The sequence below is a fragment of the Sphaeramia orbicularis genome, chromosome 16, assembly GCF_902148855.1.
Source record: "Sphaeramia orbicularis chromosome 16, fSphaOr1.1, whole genome shotgun sequence".
NCBI lineage: Eukaryota > Metazoa > Chordata > Actinopteri > Kurtiformes > Apogonidae > Sphaeramia > Sphaeramia orbicularis.
This window is the reverse complement of record NC_043972.1, coordinates 901,222-916,573: the sequence shown is the minus strand read 5'-3', so window position 1 is coordinate 916,573 and position 15,352 is coordinate 901,222. Positions and strand designations below refer to the sequence as shown.

At 38.5% G+C, this 15,352-nt stretch overlaps 1 protein-coding gene across 4 annotated transcripts in view; it reads left to right on the top strand.

The window, feature by feature from the left end:
- The window catches only part of cdk14 (cyclin dependent kinase 14), a 461,964-nt gene that overhangs the window by 170,379 nt on the left and 276,233 nt on the right, over positions 1-15,352 (top strand). For all 4 annotated transcript variants that reach the window (XM_030157361.1, XM_030157362.1, XM_030157364.1 and 1 more), the window contains 2 exons: positions 7,187-7,281; positions 10,555-10,634. In XM_030157361.1, the coding sequence (XP_030013221.1) occupies positions 7,187-7,281; positions 10,555-10,634 (175 nt within the window). The remainder of the gene's footprint in view (positions 1-7,186; positions 7,282-10,554; positions 10,635-15,352) is intronic.

The window sequence follows — 15,352 nt, the reverse complement described above, 5'->3', positions numbered from 1 at the left end:
ACCTACACGTCCCACACAGTCCCCTCTTGGACTGAAAACAAGGATCATGCACTTGTTTTAGATAAGGGCTGTCCAGTCCTGGTCCAGTCCTGGTCCAGTCCTGGTCCAGTCCTGGTCCAGTCCTGCATGTTTCAGATGTTTCCTTCTTCCAGTCCACCTGACGGTCGTTCTCAGTCTTCTGCAGCGCTGGAGGATCAGCTGATCATTTGAATCAGGTGTGTTGGAAGAGGGATCCATCTGAAACATGCAGGACTGGACCAGGACTGGACCAGGACTGGACCAGGACCAGGCCTGGACACCCCTGTTTAGATACAAGACAGCAGTGGTAAAGGTTTTCCAGGGCTGAACCCCAGTTCACCCCTTGGCCCCTCCCCCTTGGCCCCTCCCCCTTGTGCGTACATGTTAAGTGGTAGTGTCGTCCCGATTCTCAACTAGACAGAGGGGAGGGGCTAAGGCGGAGGGCTGTATAGTCCTCAAACGGACATTTTCCAGGCCCACACTACAGACAGAGGGGTAGGACAAATGTCCCATAATTCTGTTTGAATCATCAGAAGGATGGAGGTAAACAACCGAAAAGTGCAGCAGCGTGACCAAAGAAACACATGAATGTACGCATTTTCTTTGTAAACAGCTGAATCATTTGATCGACCGTTGAATGCCGTGTCAGTGTGTTGTACATCACATTTCTGTGGTGTGTGGTTGATACTCAAAAAGACGACCATAGCCCACAGAACAGAGGCGGTCCCAGCTGCTGACACTGGTGAACACTGTCAGAAAACTGTCGTGTGTTTATAGCAGCATCGATGACCGCTGATGACGTAGCAGGTCTGGAGGGGTTGTCCCATTTCAAAGGGAAATGTTTCAAGCCCGAACCCTTACTGTTTCAAGTGGCTGTGCCAAGGGGGAGGGCCAAGGGGGAGGGATAAGGGGGAGGGCCAAGGGGGAGGGCCAGGGGTGAGTTAGGATTGGGCCCAGGTGTTTGCAGAAGCACTAATACTGCATCCAAAGCATGTGCAGGGTTCCTGCAGGGGCTTGAAAAGTCTTGAGTTTACAAGTCTTTAAAAAACTATTTCAAAGGTATTAAACGGACATGGCAGGTCTTAGGTTGTGTTGCCATAAACTGTTTCGCTGTGTTGTGTTTAAATGTCCAAACTGCAAAGGAAGCAACATGAGTCGACTCGGTTCCACCCGACAATATATACTGAAAATAAGAACTGGTTATCGCTAACTTTGCATCCCCCGGTGATAAATGATCCAGAACTGTGGGGATCAAGGCGTTGGTTCAGGTTTTTTAAGTGTATTCAAAACATGTATCTAGGGATGGGAATCGAGAAACGGTTCTTTTTGAGAACTGGTTCCCAGTAGCTTGATTCCTTGGAATCGTTTTCCTGCCTGCTTAACGATTCTGCTTATCGATTCCACCTTCATTGTGCATGCGCGATGATGTCACACGTACGCTGCATTGTTTTGGTCAGAACGAAGACAACATGGAGTTGAGGCAGAAACGGTCCAAACAGACCACACCAGGTCTAAACAGACCACAGTAGGTCCAAACAGACCACACCAGGTCCACACAGACCACACCAGGTCCACACAGACCACACCAGGTCTAAACAGACCACACCAGGTCTAAACAGACCACAGTAGGTCCAAACAGACCACACCAGGTCCACACAGACCACACCAGGTCTAAACAGACCACACCAGGTCCAAACAGACCACACCAGGTCCAAACAGACCACACCAGGTCCAAACAGACCACACCAGGTCTAAACAGACCACACCAGGTCCAAACAGACCACACCAGGTCCAAACAGACCACACCAGGTCTAAACAGACCACACCAGGTCTAAACAGACCACAGTAGGTCCACACAGACCACACCAGGTCCAAACAGACCACACCAGGTCCACACAGACCACACCAGGTCCAAACAGACCACACCAGGTCTAAACAGACCACACCAGGTCCAAACAGACCACACCAGGTCCAAACAGACCACACCAGGTCCAAACAGACCACACCAGGTCCAAACAGACCACACCAGGTCCACACAGACCACACCAGGTCTAAACAGACCACACCAGGTCCAAACAGACCACACCAGGTCCAAACAGACCACACCAGGTCTAAACAGACCACACCAGGTCCAAACAGACCACACCAGGTCTAAACAGACCACACCAGGTCCAAACAGACCACAGTAGGTCTAAACAGACCACACCAGGTCCAGTTGAACACTGTCAAAGCTTCCATTTCTTCTAAAGGTGGAATCCCTCTAATCTGCTCAAACATGTGTCCACAGCATGTGATTTATTTACAGGAATGTCACGTATTTGATTCTCTACTACGTATGTAGCGGCAGAGTGAACCCCTGGCCGGTTCCGTTGTGGGCAACAAACGTCGTAACTCCTCAAATACAAGTTTCCGAAGGTAGTGCAAAGGAAATGAGGTGCACGACAACGGGAGACGAGCCAAGCCGAGTCGAACCGGTTCCACGTAGTAGAAATGCGGCAATAGAGGAATTAGTAAAGAGTCTGTAGTTTCACTTGCACTGTACGCTGTTTTTGGTTTTTATGTTTATTACGATGAATGTACTAAGTACAATGATTGATGTAAAACCAAAAATAAATTCATTCATTCATTTATTAATTCATTTATTCTTTTCACCTTACGTGTTTTTGTTTTTTTGCACATACTTGTTGGAATTTTTTGTCATTTTTTTGCTTTTTATGAGTACGGAACCAAATATGGTAACTTCGTTGACCTTGGTTTTCTACATAACACTAAAGAATTTTGAAAAATGTCATAAAGTAATAAAGTCCTGTTTGTATTTATATTTGTGTTAGTTTATTTAGTTTTCAGGACAGTGTGTATTGGCAGTAGTTACAAAGAATAAGATGCATGCAGCAGATTTAGCAGAGAAGCTCCTTTCCATCTGTTGTCCTGGACAAACGACCAACAGAACAAACCCCCCTTACATTATAAAGTCATAATAAACTGGAAGAAAACTGTTAAATGTGACAGATACAGGAAACAGTTTCAGCCAAATACATAGAGCGGGGCTTACATTCCAAAAATACACGAACTTTACACTATACACCAACTGTTCTGTCCTCCAATAACACACTAAGGCTAAAATGTGGAATGTCAGAGTATTTCTTTTTTTTTTCTCTTTTTTTTTTCTTTGTCAGAGTGTTTCTATGAGTGAACTATAAAAGGTTAAAAACATTTTCTGAACTTAGAGGTTATTACTGGTCAAATGAGGTGTAATAGATTCCTTCTGACCTTGTAATTCTTCAGTTCTATGCTTTGGAACTCTGTAAACGGGCAAAATGAAATAAAATCTTTCTACCAGAAAATGCTGTTCAGAAATAAACTGTCAGTACACGTTTCAGATGCTACATGTAGATTTTACTCAATCGAGGAAGACAGAACACAGATCAATACTTTTGCATTTTAATAGGATTAAGACGGCGTACGAGTGAGTCAGTGTTCATGTATTTTTGCAAAGTAATCACAACACTGTCGACAGAATGAAAAGGAGATCTGGCCGTCTGTATTCAGTACCAACCATCCATTCATGCACAACCTGATAAATATTGACCCTTTAATGCTCCCAGTTGATGAACGGGAGGAACGGTTCCTGTTTCTGAAAAGAGTGTGAGACCAGCAGGAGGACAGCGTCTGTCTGGGTTTGACCTCAGATAGTCGCACTTCCTGTTTGATCCCAGGAGGGAGTGGGATTTTAGAGAAATCCTCAGAAATGCAAAGTTTATTAGAGGGTGAAGATAAAGCAGAGGACGGTGCAGATTTAGAGCCACGACGCTGGAAAACCATCCAGTCCTGACAAATACCACCTTTTTTCTCCATTTATACAATTTAGACGATTTCTTCTCTTTTTTAGACATTTTACACCCAAAAACAAGCTTCAAATTGGAGTAAATTAGATGTTTGTCTTATTGTTCACTTATCTATTAAATGTTGTGAATGCAGTCAGCTTAACATACATGCAAAGTAGTTTCCTACCAACACCAAAACCGGACTCGGCCTCTCTGATTTCTGTATAATGAATTGTTTCTAGTCATGATAGTTTTGATACAGACAATTTTTCAGTGACGGCAAACATCCTCATCAACACATAGTTCAGTAGAACTTTCAGACAGAATTATCTGCAGTCCCTGTGGTCCACTACTTCAAAAACAAACCAAAAACTTGACATAAACGCCCACAGAATCATTTTTCACAAACAGAAGTGCAGTTGTCTCCTCAGATCCACTTCAGATTTCTTGATGTTTTCTCCTGTCAGCTGAAAATGAAACAAATAAGAACGTCCAATAAGACTGAAGACTAGATTAAAATAAGCACCATAAAAAGGAGAGGAAAGAAATGAGCAAAATAAGCATAAAATGTACAAACTAGTCAACAAAATGAGGAAAAAAATCTAGAGAATGAACCAAAAACAAACAAAATTGCAGTGAAAATAAACAATATAATCAATACATGAGCAAAGACCAAAATTTATGAAATAAAAATTAATTAAATAAGCAAAAAATATAAATCAAAATAACCACAAAAAACACATACAAATGGGCAATAAAGGAGACAAAAATACACAAAATCAACAAAATTAACAACAAATGAGCAAAATAATCTATGAAATGAACCAAAAATTAACAAAATAGTTGATTAAATGAAAAAGATGAGCAACAACACAAACAAAAATACACAAAATAATCCCAAAAAATTGACAAAAATGAAGTGACACATTTCATGTTCAGTAAACTGTGTTTAAACTAAATAACTCATCTACATGTTTAATACCTGTATGAATAGGTCACAGTAAGTACTTTGACATGACACATTACACTTTACAGAAATAAAATGTTGGATAAAAATACTTAAATTCCTGCTGCGTGACAGGGGGACTCAAAATGAACTTTTTTTTTTTTTCACTTTACACAAATGTACAAAACATGCTGTTGTCATAAGAAACTGATCCAAAATGAAACACAGGGCTTTAACTCTGATGTTAAACGATAATTGTGATCAATATTGGACAAAAATTAGTGCTGGGCAGCGAGTAAAATTTTTAATTCAATTTCAATTAATTGCGTGGATTTCTGCGATTAGTCACGATTAATCGCATAGTTATATTGGGGGGGTTTGCCGGCATCAACAGTGTGTATTTCCTTTCAGTGATATTTCAGACTGCAGTACTCCGCTGATAAAAATAATTGCACATGTCAGTGCTTCCAAACACCTGTGTCCCCCCCCCCCACCATCTGAAGACATTTACAATGAAAATGTCCATGGAACAGACCGCTACTGTTCCACATGTTTATGTCCACACATGTTTATTTACACTTGTGAGTGATTGACAGGAGTCTTAGTCCCACTAATCAGTACTAATACTAATAAGAACAATAATATGTGATGTTCAGGTGTTCAGAGTAAACAAAGGGGGCCCTCTAGTGGTGGGAATAAGTGTCACTAACGTATGTTTTGTCCTTGCGGTGTTCCCGTAGTCAGTTCGGACATAAGAAGGAACTAACAGACACGTTTCTTTCACTCTGTTTGTATGGACAGGTAAACGTTTGTCTGTGAGTATTTTCTGTTCAGTTGTTGTCAGAATGAATAGTATCAAATATCTCTGATGTGAACCTTTGTTGTTGGATAAAAAGATGTTGTAAATCTTAAATTAATCTGTAAATGCTAATAGTTAGCGTGTCTCTGGATTTTCCTATTCAAGTTAGCATGGAGCAAGTGGTCTTTTTCCCCATTCATTTAAATGTCTAATTCCATGTAAATGTACTGCGGCAGTGAACAGAACTCAGATTTAGTTTGTATGTGTCAGTTTTACAGTGAGTCTACAGGAACAGATCTGGACACAAGTTTTGGTCTTTTCTTGGTAAACCTGTTGTCTATCTGCAGCTAATCGCTACACGCACACAAGCAGAAGAATAGGAGTTAGAATAAAACCCAATTAACGGGAGATTTAAAAATTGTTAGCGTTATTTAATGAATGCGTTAACGCGGTAATAACGCGTTAACTTGCCCAGCCCTAATAAAAATGTTTAAATGATTAGTTTTGTGAACACAAATATGTTGCGACATGTGGACGGCAGTTTGTGCCTTTGTTCAGTATCAGAATAAAAGACTTTGTTGGAACTAAAACACTACAAATATGCTCATAAACTTTTATTTAACACACATATTACAACTGCAGTGGTATATACAACTAACAGCAGAGCATATTGGACAAATAATTTGAGTGTAAATACTTTTTCTATATTCTTGTAGTGTTGAATAATTAGTTCAACAGATTCACATACTTAAAATATCACTGATACAAGCAAGACAAAAATATACTTAAAGTTAATAGTGCACTTAAATACGTGTCAGAAGTATAATTTTACATAATCAGTTATGTCTTTGTTTCTACAAATTATACTGGAATTTTGTCAATAGTTCCATAAAATAGAGTTCTTAAGCTAAAAAATGAACCTGTTTGAGAAACGACAGGTGAAACGAACGTTTTTGACACTGATGTTCACTTGCTTTATCTGACCCTTCAGGGAGCAGATTTTTATACATAAATGCTTTTTCTCTATTCTATTTGTTTCTATTTGTTTGTGCTTGTGATGCAACAATTTACAATTTCATTCAATAAAGTGACTGTTAATAAGTCAGATGTAAAACCGGTCTCATCTCTGAACACATGGAACTGTTTCTGCTGTCGATTTAAGACGGTCCCAGTGAATTCAGCATCACTCCACCTCTAACTTTTCCCACTTTTCCCAGGCTCTAGTTTCCTGTTGTGCGTCACGCCGTCGGCTCTGAACGCCTTCGGTCCTGCGTTTCATTTCCTGCGAGCTGTCGTTATTACCTCCTCCTCCGTGAACTGTGGAGACAAGTTATGAACCGATGATTAAATGCAAAAGTCGTCTTCAGAGTTCCTCCGTGAACATTCTGTGAAATTCTCTCTTCTCCTCCTCCTCGCTGACATTACACCTCCCAGATGATGCGTTCGGGAGCCTCCGGATTTTTAATATCACTTGTAGAGTTTGTAATGTCTTCTGTGAAACCCGCAGAGGTTTTCTTCTTCTTTTTCTAGGTTACTGATTTCCTGCTTTTAATATTACCTTTCATATCTCTTTTTTTTTTTTTTTTTTTTTTGCCTCAGCCAACCAGCCCCAAGTTCGGAAAGGCAGATTCCTACGAAAAGCTGGAGAAACTGGGAGAAGGTTCATATGCTACAGTTTACAAAGGGAAAAGCAAGTAAGTATATGTGCATGCAGATGGGACGTCTAATCCAACCATTTACTGTAATTACTGAAGAAAATGGTTGAACTGTTGAGTCTGTTTGTATGACTGTACTGCAGTGTTTTTCAACCTTGGGGTCGGGACCCCACATGGGGTCGCCTGGAATTTCTAGTAATTGATTAAAAAAAACAAAACAAAACGACTGACTAATAAAAATCTATGGTGAGTTGACAGAGACAATCCCAGTCCATACCAGACAAACTGAGTGTGAAACTGCAGCACTGTGCTTCTGTTTGTGTCACATGTTCACTGTGGTCAGTTTCAGATGCTGCAGCTCTTTCATCATTCATAGTTTCAGTTCTTGTTTGTTCAGTATTAATTGTCCTCCTTGTAAATCCCAGCTGGACTGACTGGACAGATCCTGAGCCTTTGTGCAGTAATCTACACCTGGATTTACTGCCTCTGTCCACAATAAGAGACATTATATAGACTAAATGTCCACAATAATAGACATTATACAGACTAAATGTCCACAATAATAGACATTATATAGACTAAATGTCCACAATAATAGACATTATATAGACTAAATGTCCACAATAATAGACATTATACAGACTAAATGTCCACAATAATAGACATTATACAGACTAAATGTCCACAATAATAGACATTATACAGACTAAATGTCCACAATAATAGACATTATACAGACTAAATGTCCACAATAATAGACATTATATAGACTAAATGTCCACAATAATAGACATTATACAGACTAAATGTCCACAATAATAGACATTATACAGACTAAATGTCCACAATAATAGACATTATATAGACTAAATGTCCACAATAATAGACATTATATAGACTAAATGTCCACAATAATAGACATTATACAGACTAAATGTCCACAATAATAGACATTATACAGACTAAATGTCCTCTAACATTAACATTTATTTGTAACATAGTATAGAAAACTATTACAGGATCAAAAAAATTAATTTTAGCAAAAAAAAAGTCTCAGTTTGGAATGTGTGGGGTCACCAGAAATGTGTGATGTTAAAATGGGGTCATGAGCCTAAACAGGTTGGAACCACTTCTGTACTGACATGAACATTTTGTTGTGTATAATTCAGTTACTACATTATGTATTTGTTGTGGTTTGATGCTAAAATTAGGGAAACGGTATTGTTTGATTGTTGTGTGAAGTTAGTGATAAAGGTGTCAAAGCACTGAGGGGTTGGATGAAATCAGTTTAGACCTCTTCCTACTCCTTTGTGACCATGCAGAATTCAGACTTGTATGTGCTTGAAGATAGATTCTGTCCATTTAAATGTTTTATTTTGTTTTATTTTGTTTTTTTGCATGTTTGAAATAAATCAAATCAAGGCAAGGCAGATTACAGTACAGTTCATACACAGGACAATTCCCAGTGCTCTACAAAAGTGGAAAAGGGACAGATTAAAAACACACAATTACAATTAAAACATAATCAATAAAACTTAAATAATAATCAATGTAAACAAAGTAAAAGGTCAGAGGTCAGATAGAACCCTTTCGGTTCTTCTCTGCACAGTTGAACAGCTGTTTTCAGCCTGGACTCAAACACTGACACAGTTCAGGTCTGTGTGACGTCATCAGGAAGACTGAAACACAGAACTGAAACAAATAGAACTGAAACACATAGAACTGAAACACATAGAACTGAAACACATAGAACTGAAACACATAGAACTGAAACAAATAGAACTGAAACACATAGAACTGAAACACATAGAACTGAAACAAATAGAACTGAAACACATAGAACTGAAACACAGAACTGAAACACATAGAACTGAAACACATAGAACTGAAACACATAGAACTGAAACAAATAGAACTGAAACACATAGAACTGAAACACATAGAACTGAAACAAATAGAACTGAAACACATAGAACTGAAACACATAGAACTGAAACAAATAGAACTGAAACACATAGAACTGAAACACATAGAACTGAAACACATAGAACTGAAACACATAGAACTGAAACAAATAGAACTGAAACACATAGAACTGAAACACATAGAACTGAAACACATAGAACTGAAACAAATAGAACTGAAACACATAGAACTGAAACAAATAGAACTGAAACACATAGAACTGAAACACATAGAACTGAAACAAATAGAACTGAAACAAATAGAACTGAAACAAATAGAACTGAAACACATAGAACTGAAACACATAGAACTGAAACACATAGAACTGAAACACATAGAACTGAAACAAATAGAACTGAAACACATGGAACTGAAACACATAGAACTGAAACACAGAACTGAAACACATAGGACTGAAACACATAGAACTGAAACATATAGGACTGAAACATATAGAACTGAAACACATAGAACTGAAACATATAGAACTGAAACACATAGAACTGAAACAGAACTGAAACACATAGAACTGAAACACATAGAACTGAAACATATAGAACTGAAACACATAGAACTGAAACACAGCTTCACCCTTTTTAGTCAATCAAATCACATCAAAGGCAGATTCCTACAAAAAGCTGGAGAACCTGGGAGAAGGTTCATATGCTACAGTTTCCAAAGGGAAAAGCCTGGAAGTAGAGCGTATATGTGCGTGCAGATGGACGTCTAATCCTGCCTCTCGCCTTGATGGTTCATAACAGCCACTCATGCAGGCGTTGAATATTACATTTAATTATACAGGAGCAGGGCCGTAGTCGAGCGAATGCATTAAACAGAATGGCAATAACAGTTACAAGCTGCAGTATTATGTAAATAATTTTTTGCGATGTCTGTGGAGCAGCGAATCCCACACAGTGTCATGTAATCTCCTCTTTTCAATCATCATAAAATAAATGATTCTATTCAGCGGGTTATGTTCCACTTTTTTTTATGAGCCCCAAGTTTTGATAATTAAATTCTGTAAAATGAATTTCACACACTGTAAATATATGAGACTCCGCAGACTCCACTCTCCTCTGTAATGATGCTTTTTTTTCGTCTTTCTCTTCACTACCACAGCAGTGATTGGTGAGTCGCATTCAGGTTTTAATCCTGAGGCCTTGTACCCGGGTCTCACTCCGCTGGCGTTGAATTATGTTTCATGGACGCGCACACACACACACACACACACACACACACACACACACACACACACACACACACACACACAGTCTACAGCTTCACTGGGTTTAATAGATTCTTTTTTAACAGATGACTGTAGTTTGTGTTTGTTCTGTGGTGTTTCAGGGTGAATGGGAAGCTGGTGGCTCTGAAGGTGATTCGTCTGCAGGAAGAAGAAGGAACGCCTTTCACAGCCATAAGAGAAGGTATGGGGGGGGGCAGGTCTGAGGAAAAGGGGGAGGAAGGGTGGGATCATGTGGGACAATATGGGATATGTTACCGACACTGAGACGTCGACTTATATTTAGAAAGATATAGATATAATCTGTCAAACTAAAGCGCATTCAACTCCTCAGATCCACTTCAGAACAGATGTTGTTTTCTTGTCCTGCAGTTGAAAATAAAGAATAAGAAGGCTTAACAACAATCTAAACCAGATTTAATAAAAAATAAAAAAAAATTTACAAATCATCTAGAAAATGAACAAAATAATCATCAAAATGAAGAATAGCTGAAGAAAAGACTGTTAAAAAAACAGATGCCGCAGGGAGCAAAATAGACAGAATAGGACTAAACACCGACATAATCTGTCAAATACACAAAAAAAAAGAGCTAAGTGGTGTAATAAATGAACAAAATAATGAATAAAAGGAACCAAAGAATTTAAATGAAAGAAACAAACACTATTAGGTGCACAAAATAAATAGAAAATATCTGACAAATGAACAAAAAATCTATAAAATGAACAAAAAAATAATGATCTGAGAAGTGCTCAAAACTACAATGATAAAATAAAATGCATTAAAAAATAATATAACGTGAATATAAAGTTGGAGATCGTTACTTAAACACAAGCTGTCATTAAAAATAAGGTTGTCCTCTGAAGAGGGGTGGTGGTGGCGGGTTCAAAAAGGAGAAAAAAAACCCAAACAAAACATAAAATCTATCAAATTAACAAAAAATAACAAAATGAGCAACATAATACACACAATACAAAAAATAATAAACAAAATGAACTAAATAATCTATGAAATGAACAGAAAGTAGTAAAATGAGTAACAAAATAGACCAAACCACACAAAATGATGAATAAATGAACAATACATTCTATAAAATGAACAAAAATGTAAAGAAATGCTTTGAAAAGTACTAAAACTACAAACTTCAAAGTAACTAACAACTTCAAAACTACAATGACAAAATAAAATGAAAGATAACTATACATAAAAAAGTAACAGAAAATGTATCAAATTATCAAAAAATAATGAAATGAGCAATAATCCACAAAATAATCCACAAAATAATCAACAAAATGAACAAAAAGTTGTAATGATAATAATGTTCATAAACTTGTAATGGTCCTTTGACCATAAATTGATCCTAAAAGACCTGAAAATAGTCGGTGAATATTTATGTCCAAATTTGACCTTGAAAATGAAGGTCAAGTTTGACGCCCAAAGAACTCGTCTAAGACCTTCTCAAGTTGCGTCTAACTACCAAATATGATGGAGATCAGATGATTTGGTGCAGACTAATAGCATCTATTGGGTAAAAATGAGCAAAATCATCCATATTTACTCTTTATTTTAGAAAATTGTGCTTTAAATAACGTATAAACCACTCAAACATATGTAAGTACGTGTCAATAGACCGTCTAAAGCAGGGCTGTCAAACATGCGTCCCACCAAAGGTTCCACTCCCACCCCTGGGATGAATTTACAAAGTGTAAAAATTCCACAGTCCAGGCTGTGGAACTCATTTCCACATACAGAAAAAAAATGACCTGCAAAAACGAATGACTCCATATTTTCTTCACGGTTTGATGTGAAAAAAATAATATTACATTATGACTATAAATAATGACAACTTTAATGTCTTGTCTTTGTTTTAGCGCAAAAATAACATTAAATTATGAAAATATTTCCATTTACAAAGTATCCTGAAACAATAGAATGTGAATAACCTGAACAAATATGAACAATCTGAAATGTCTAAAGAAAATTAAGCACAATTTTAAGAATTTTCTTCCTGTTCCTCAGTGTTTAGTGTCTTTGTAGATCTGATCCAGAATGCACATGGTCAAATGAGAAGTGGAGGAAGAAGTTTGTAAAATTATGCTGATTTTTTGAAGAAATTTCAGTTTTTTCAGGTTATTCTCATCGTTTTTGTTTGGACAGTTTCTAAAAGTAAGTATTTTTGTGATTAAATGGGGTTGTTTTGCACTGAAACAAAAGACAAAACTGTGCAGTTGTCATTATTTATCGGTTATTCTGTTCTTATTTCACTGGTCTGGCCCAGTGGAGGCTGAGTTGGGCTGAATGTGGAACCTGAAAGAACAGGAGTTTGACACCTGTGATCTAAAGAATAAGAAAAGCGCAGTGTGTCACCTTCAGTTCAAACCTCTGTTCACGCTGATGCTGAAGCTGTTGCACAAACTCGTTGTGACTTGTTGTGTGACCTTTATTGTGTATGTATGAGTCCCGTCAGCTCCTCAGTTCACTGTCGGGATGTAAGAGAAGCGCTCCACGGGCGCCGCCGCCGCCGTCTGAATGTAGATGAGAAAAGGAGGTTGTGTTTGATCTGTGTATGATGAAGTGGGAACGGTCCACAGTTCCTGCTGCAAACGCACAACACATGCACATCTACACACAGCGGGTCCGCACGCTGCCTACGAGCGCATCAGAAAGACGCTTAGAAATTGAACTAATTCAGCAATTACTGCGCAGGAAGCTCCCAGCGCTGATATGTGAGCAGCATTTCACACCCAAAAGTCCACCTCCATTTAGACAGAACGTCTGTCAGACTAAAAAGAACACTTAAAATAAACTCACACACTATCATTTATCACAAACACAAGTACGTTTGTCTCATCAGATGCACTTCAGACTAATTAGTGTTTTCTCCTCCTGCAGCTAGAAATCGAAAAGAATAAGAAGCTTCAATAAAAATGAAGACAAGATTCAAATATATCCCCACATGTCAACAAAAATAACAAGAATAAAGCTAAAAAATCAGTGCAATTAACAAAAATAATCAAACTGAGCAACGTAATAGACAAAAATAATCACCAACATGAAATGTGTTTTATGAAATTCATAAAAGAAAAACTAAATGAGCAATTAAAAACAACAAAAAGTGAACAAAACAGTTTATTCAATGAACAAAATGAGCAATAAAATGAATAAAAATACTCAAAATAATCAACGAATGAGCAAATTTATTAGCAAAATACTGTATTAAAAAAGCAGAAAGTGAATGAACTGAGCAACAAAATAAAAAAAATGCACTAAATAATAGAAGGAGCAAAAAATGTAGAAAATGTAGAAAATGAACAAAAAATGAACAAAACAATTTAGAAAACGATCAACATATTACGAATGCAATTAAATGGAACAAAACAAATCAACAAATGAACAAAAACAAATCAACAAATGTGCAAGAAATTAGTAAAATACTGTGTTAAATGAACAACTGAATTAACTGAGCAACAGAACAACTAAAATACACAAAAAGAAATCAATCAATCAACATTTGAACAAAAAATTAAACAAAACAATGTATAAAAGAGCAATATAGTCTACGAAATGCACAAAATAAACAATGGCATGAAGAAACATCCAAAAAATACACCAAAAAGTTAACATATTCAAGAAAAGAGCAAAAAATAAACAAAAGAATGACTGAAAATAACAAAAAAAACCCCAGAAAAGTCTATTAAATGAACAAAATGAGCAACAACACAAATAAACCTCAAGAAAATACACAAAAAGTAAACAAAATGTTCAAGAAATTAGCAAAAAATTTACAAAACAATGTAGGAAATGAACAAAAAAGAAAAAATAGAGTCTATGAAATGAACAGACATCAAGAAAATACACAAAAAATATTCAAAATATTTAGGAAACGAGCAAAAAAGGAACAAAACAATGTATGAAATGAACAAAAACCAACAAAATAAAGTAAAAGTTCACAAATTCATCCCACGGACCAGACTGGACCCTTTGGTGGGCCGGACTGGACCCTTTGGTGGACCAGACTGGACCCTTTGGTGGACCAGACTGGACCCTTTGGTGGGCCGGACTGGACCCTTTGGTGGACCAGACTGGACCCTTTGGTGGACCAGACTGGACCCTTTGGTGGACCAGATTGGAACCTTTAGTGGGCCGGACTGGACCCTTTGGTGGACCAGATTGGAACCTTTGGTGGACCAGACTGGACCCTTTGGTGGACCAGATTGGAACCTTTGGTGGGCCGGACTGGACCCTTTGGTGGACCAGACCGGACCCTTTGGTGGACCAGATTGGAACCTTTGGTGGGCCGGACTGGACCCTTTAGTGGACCAGACTGGACCCTTTGGTGGACCAGATTGGAACCTTTGGTGGACCAGACTGTTCCCTTTGGTGGGCCGGACTGGACCCTTTGGTGGACCAGATTGGAACCTTTAGTGGGCCGGACTGGACCCTTTGGTGGACCAGATTGGAACCTTTGGTGGACCAGACTGGACCCTTTGGTGGACCAGATTGGAACCTTTGGTGGGCCGGACTGGACCCTTTGGTGGACCAGACCGGACCCTTTGGTGGACCAGATTGGAACCTTTGGTGGGCCGGACTGGACCCTTTAGTGGACCAGACTGGACCCTTTGGTGGACCAGATTGGAACCTTTGGTGGACCAGACTGTTCCCTTTGGTGGGCCGGACTGGACCCTTTGGTGGGCCAGATTGGAACCTTTGGTGGGCCGGACTGGACCCTTTGGTGGGCCAGATTGGAACCTTTGGTGGGCCGGACTGTACCCTTTAGTGGGCCGGACTGGACCCTTTGGTGGGCCGGACTGGACCCTTTGGTGGGCCGGACTGGACCCTTTGGTGGACCAGATTGGAACCTTTAGTGGGCCGGACTGGACCCTTTGGTGGGCCAGATTGGAACC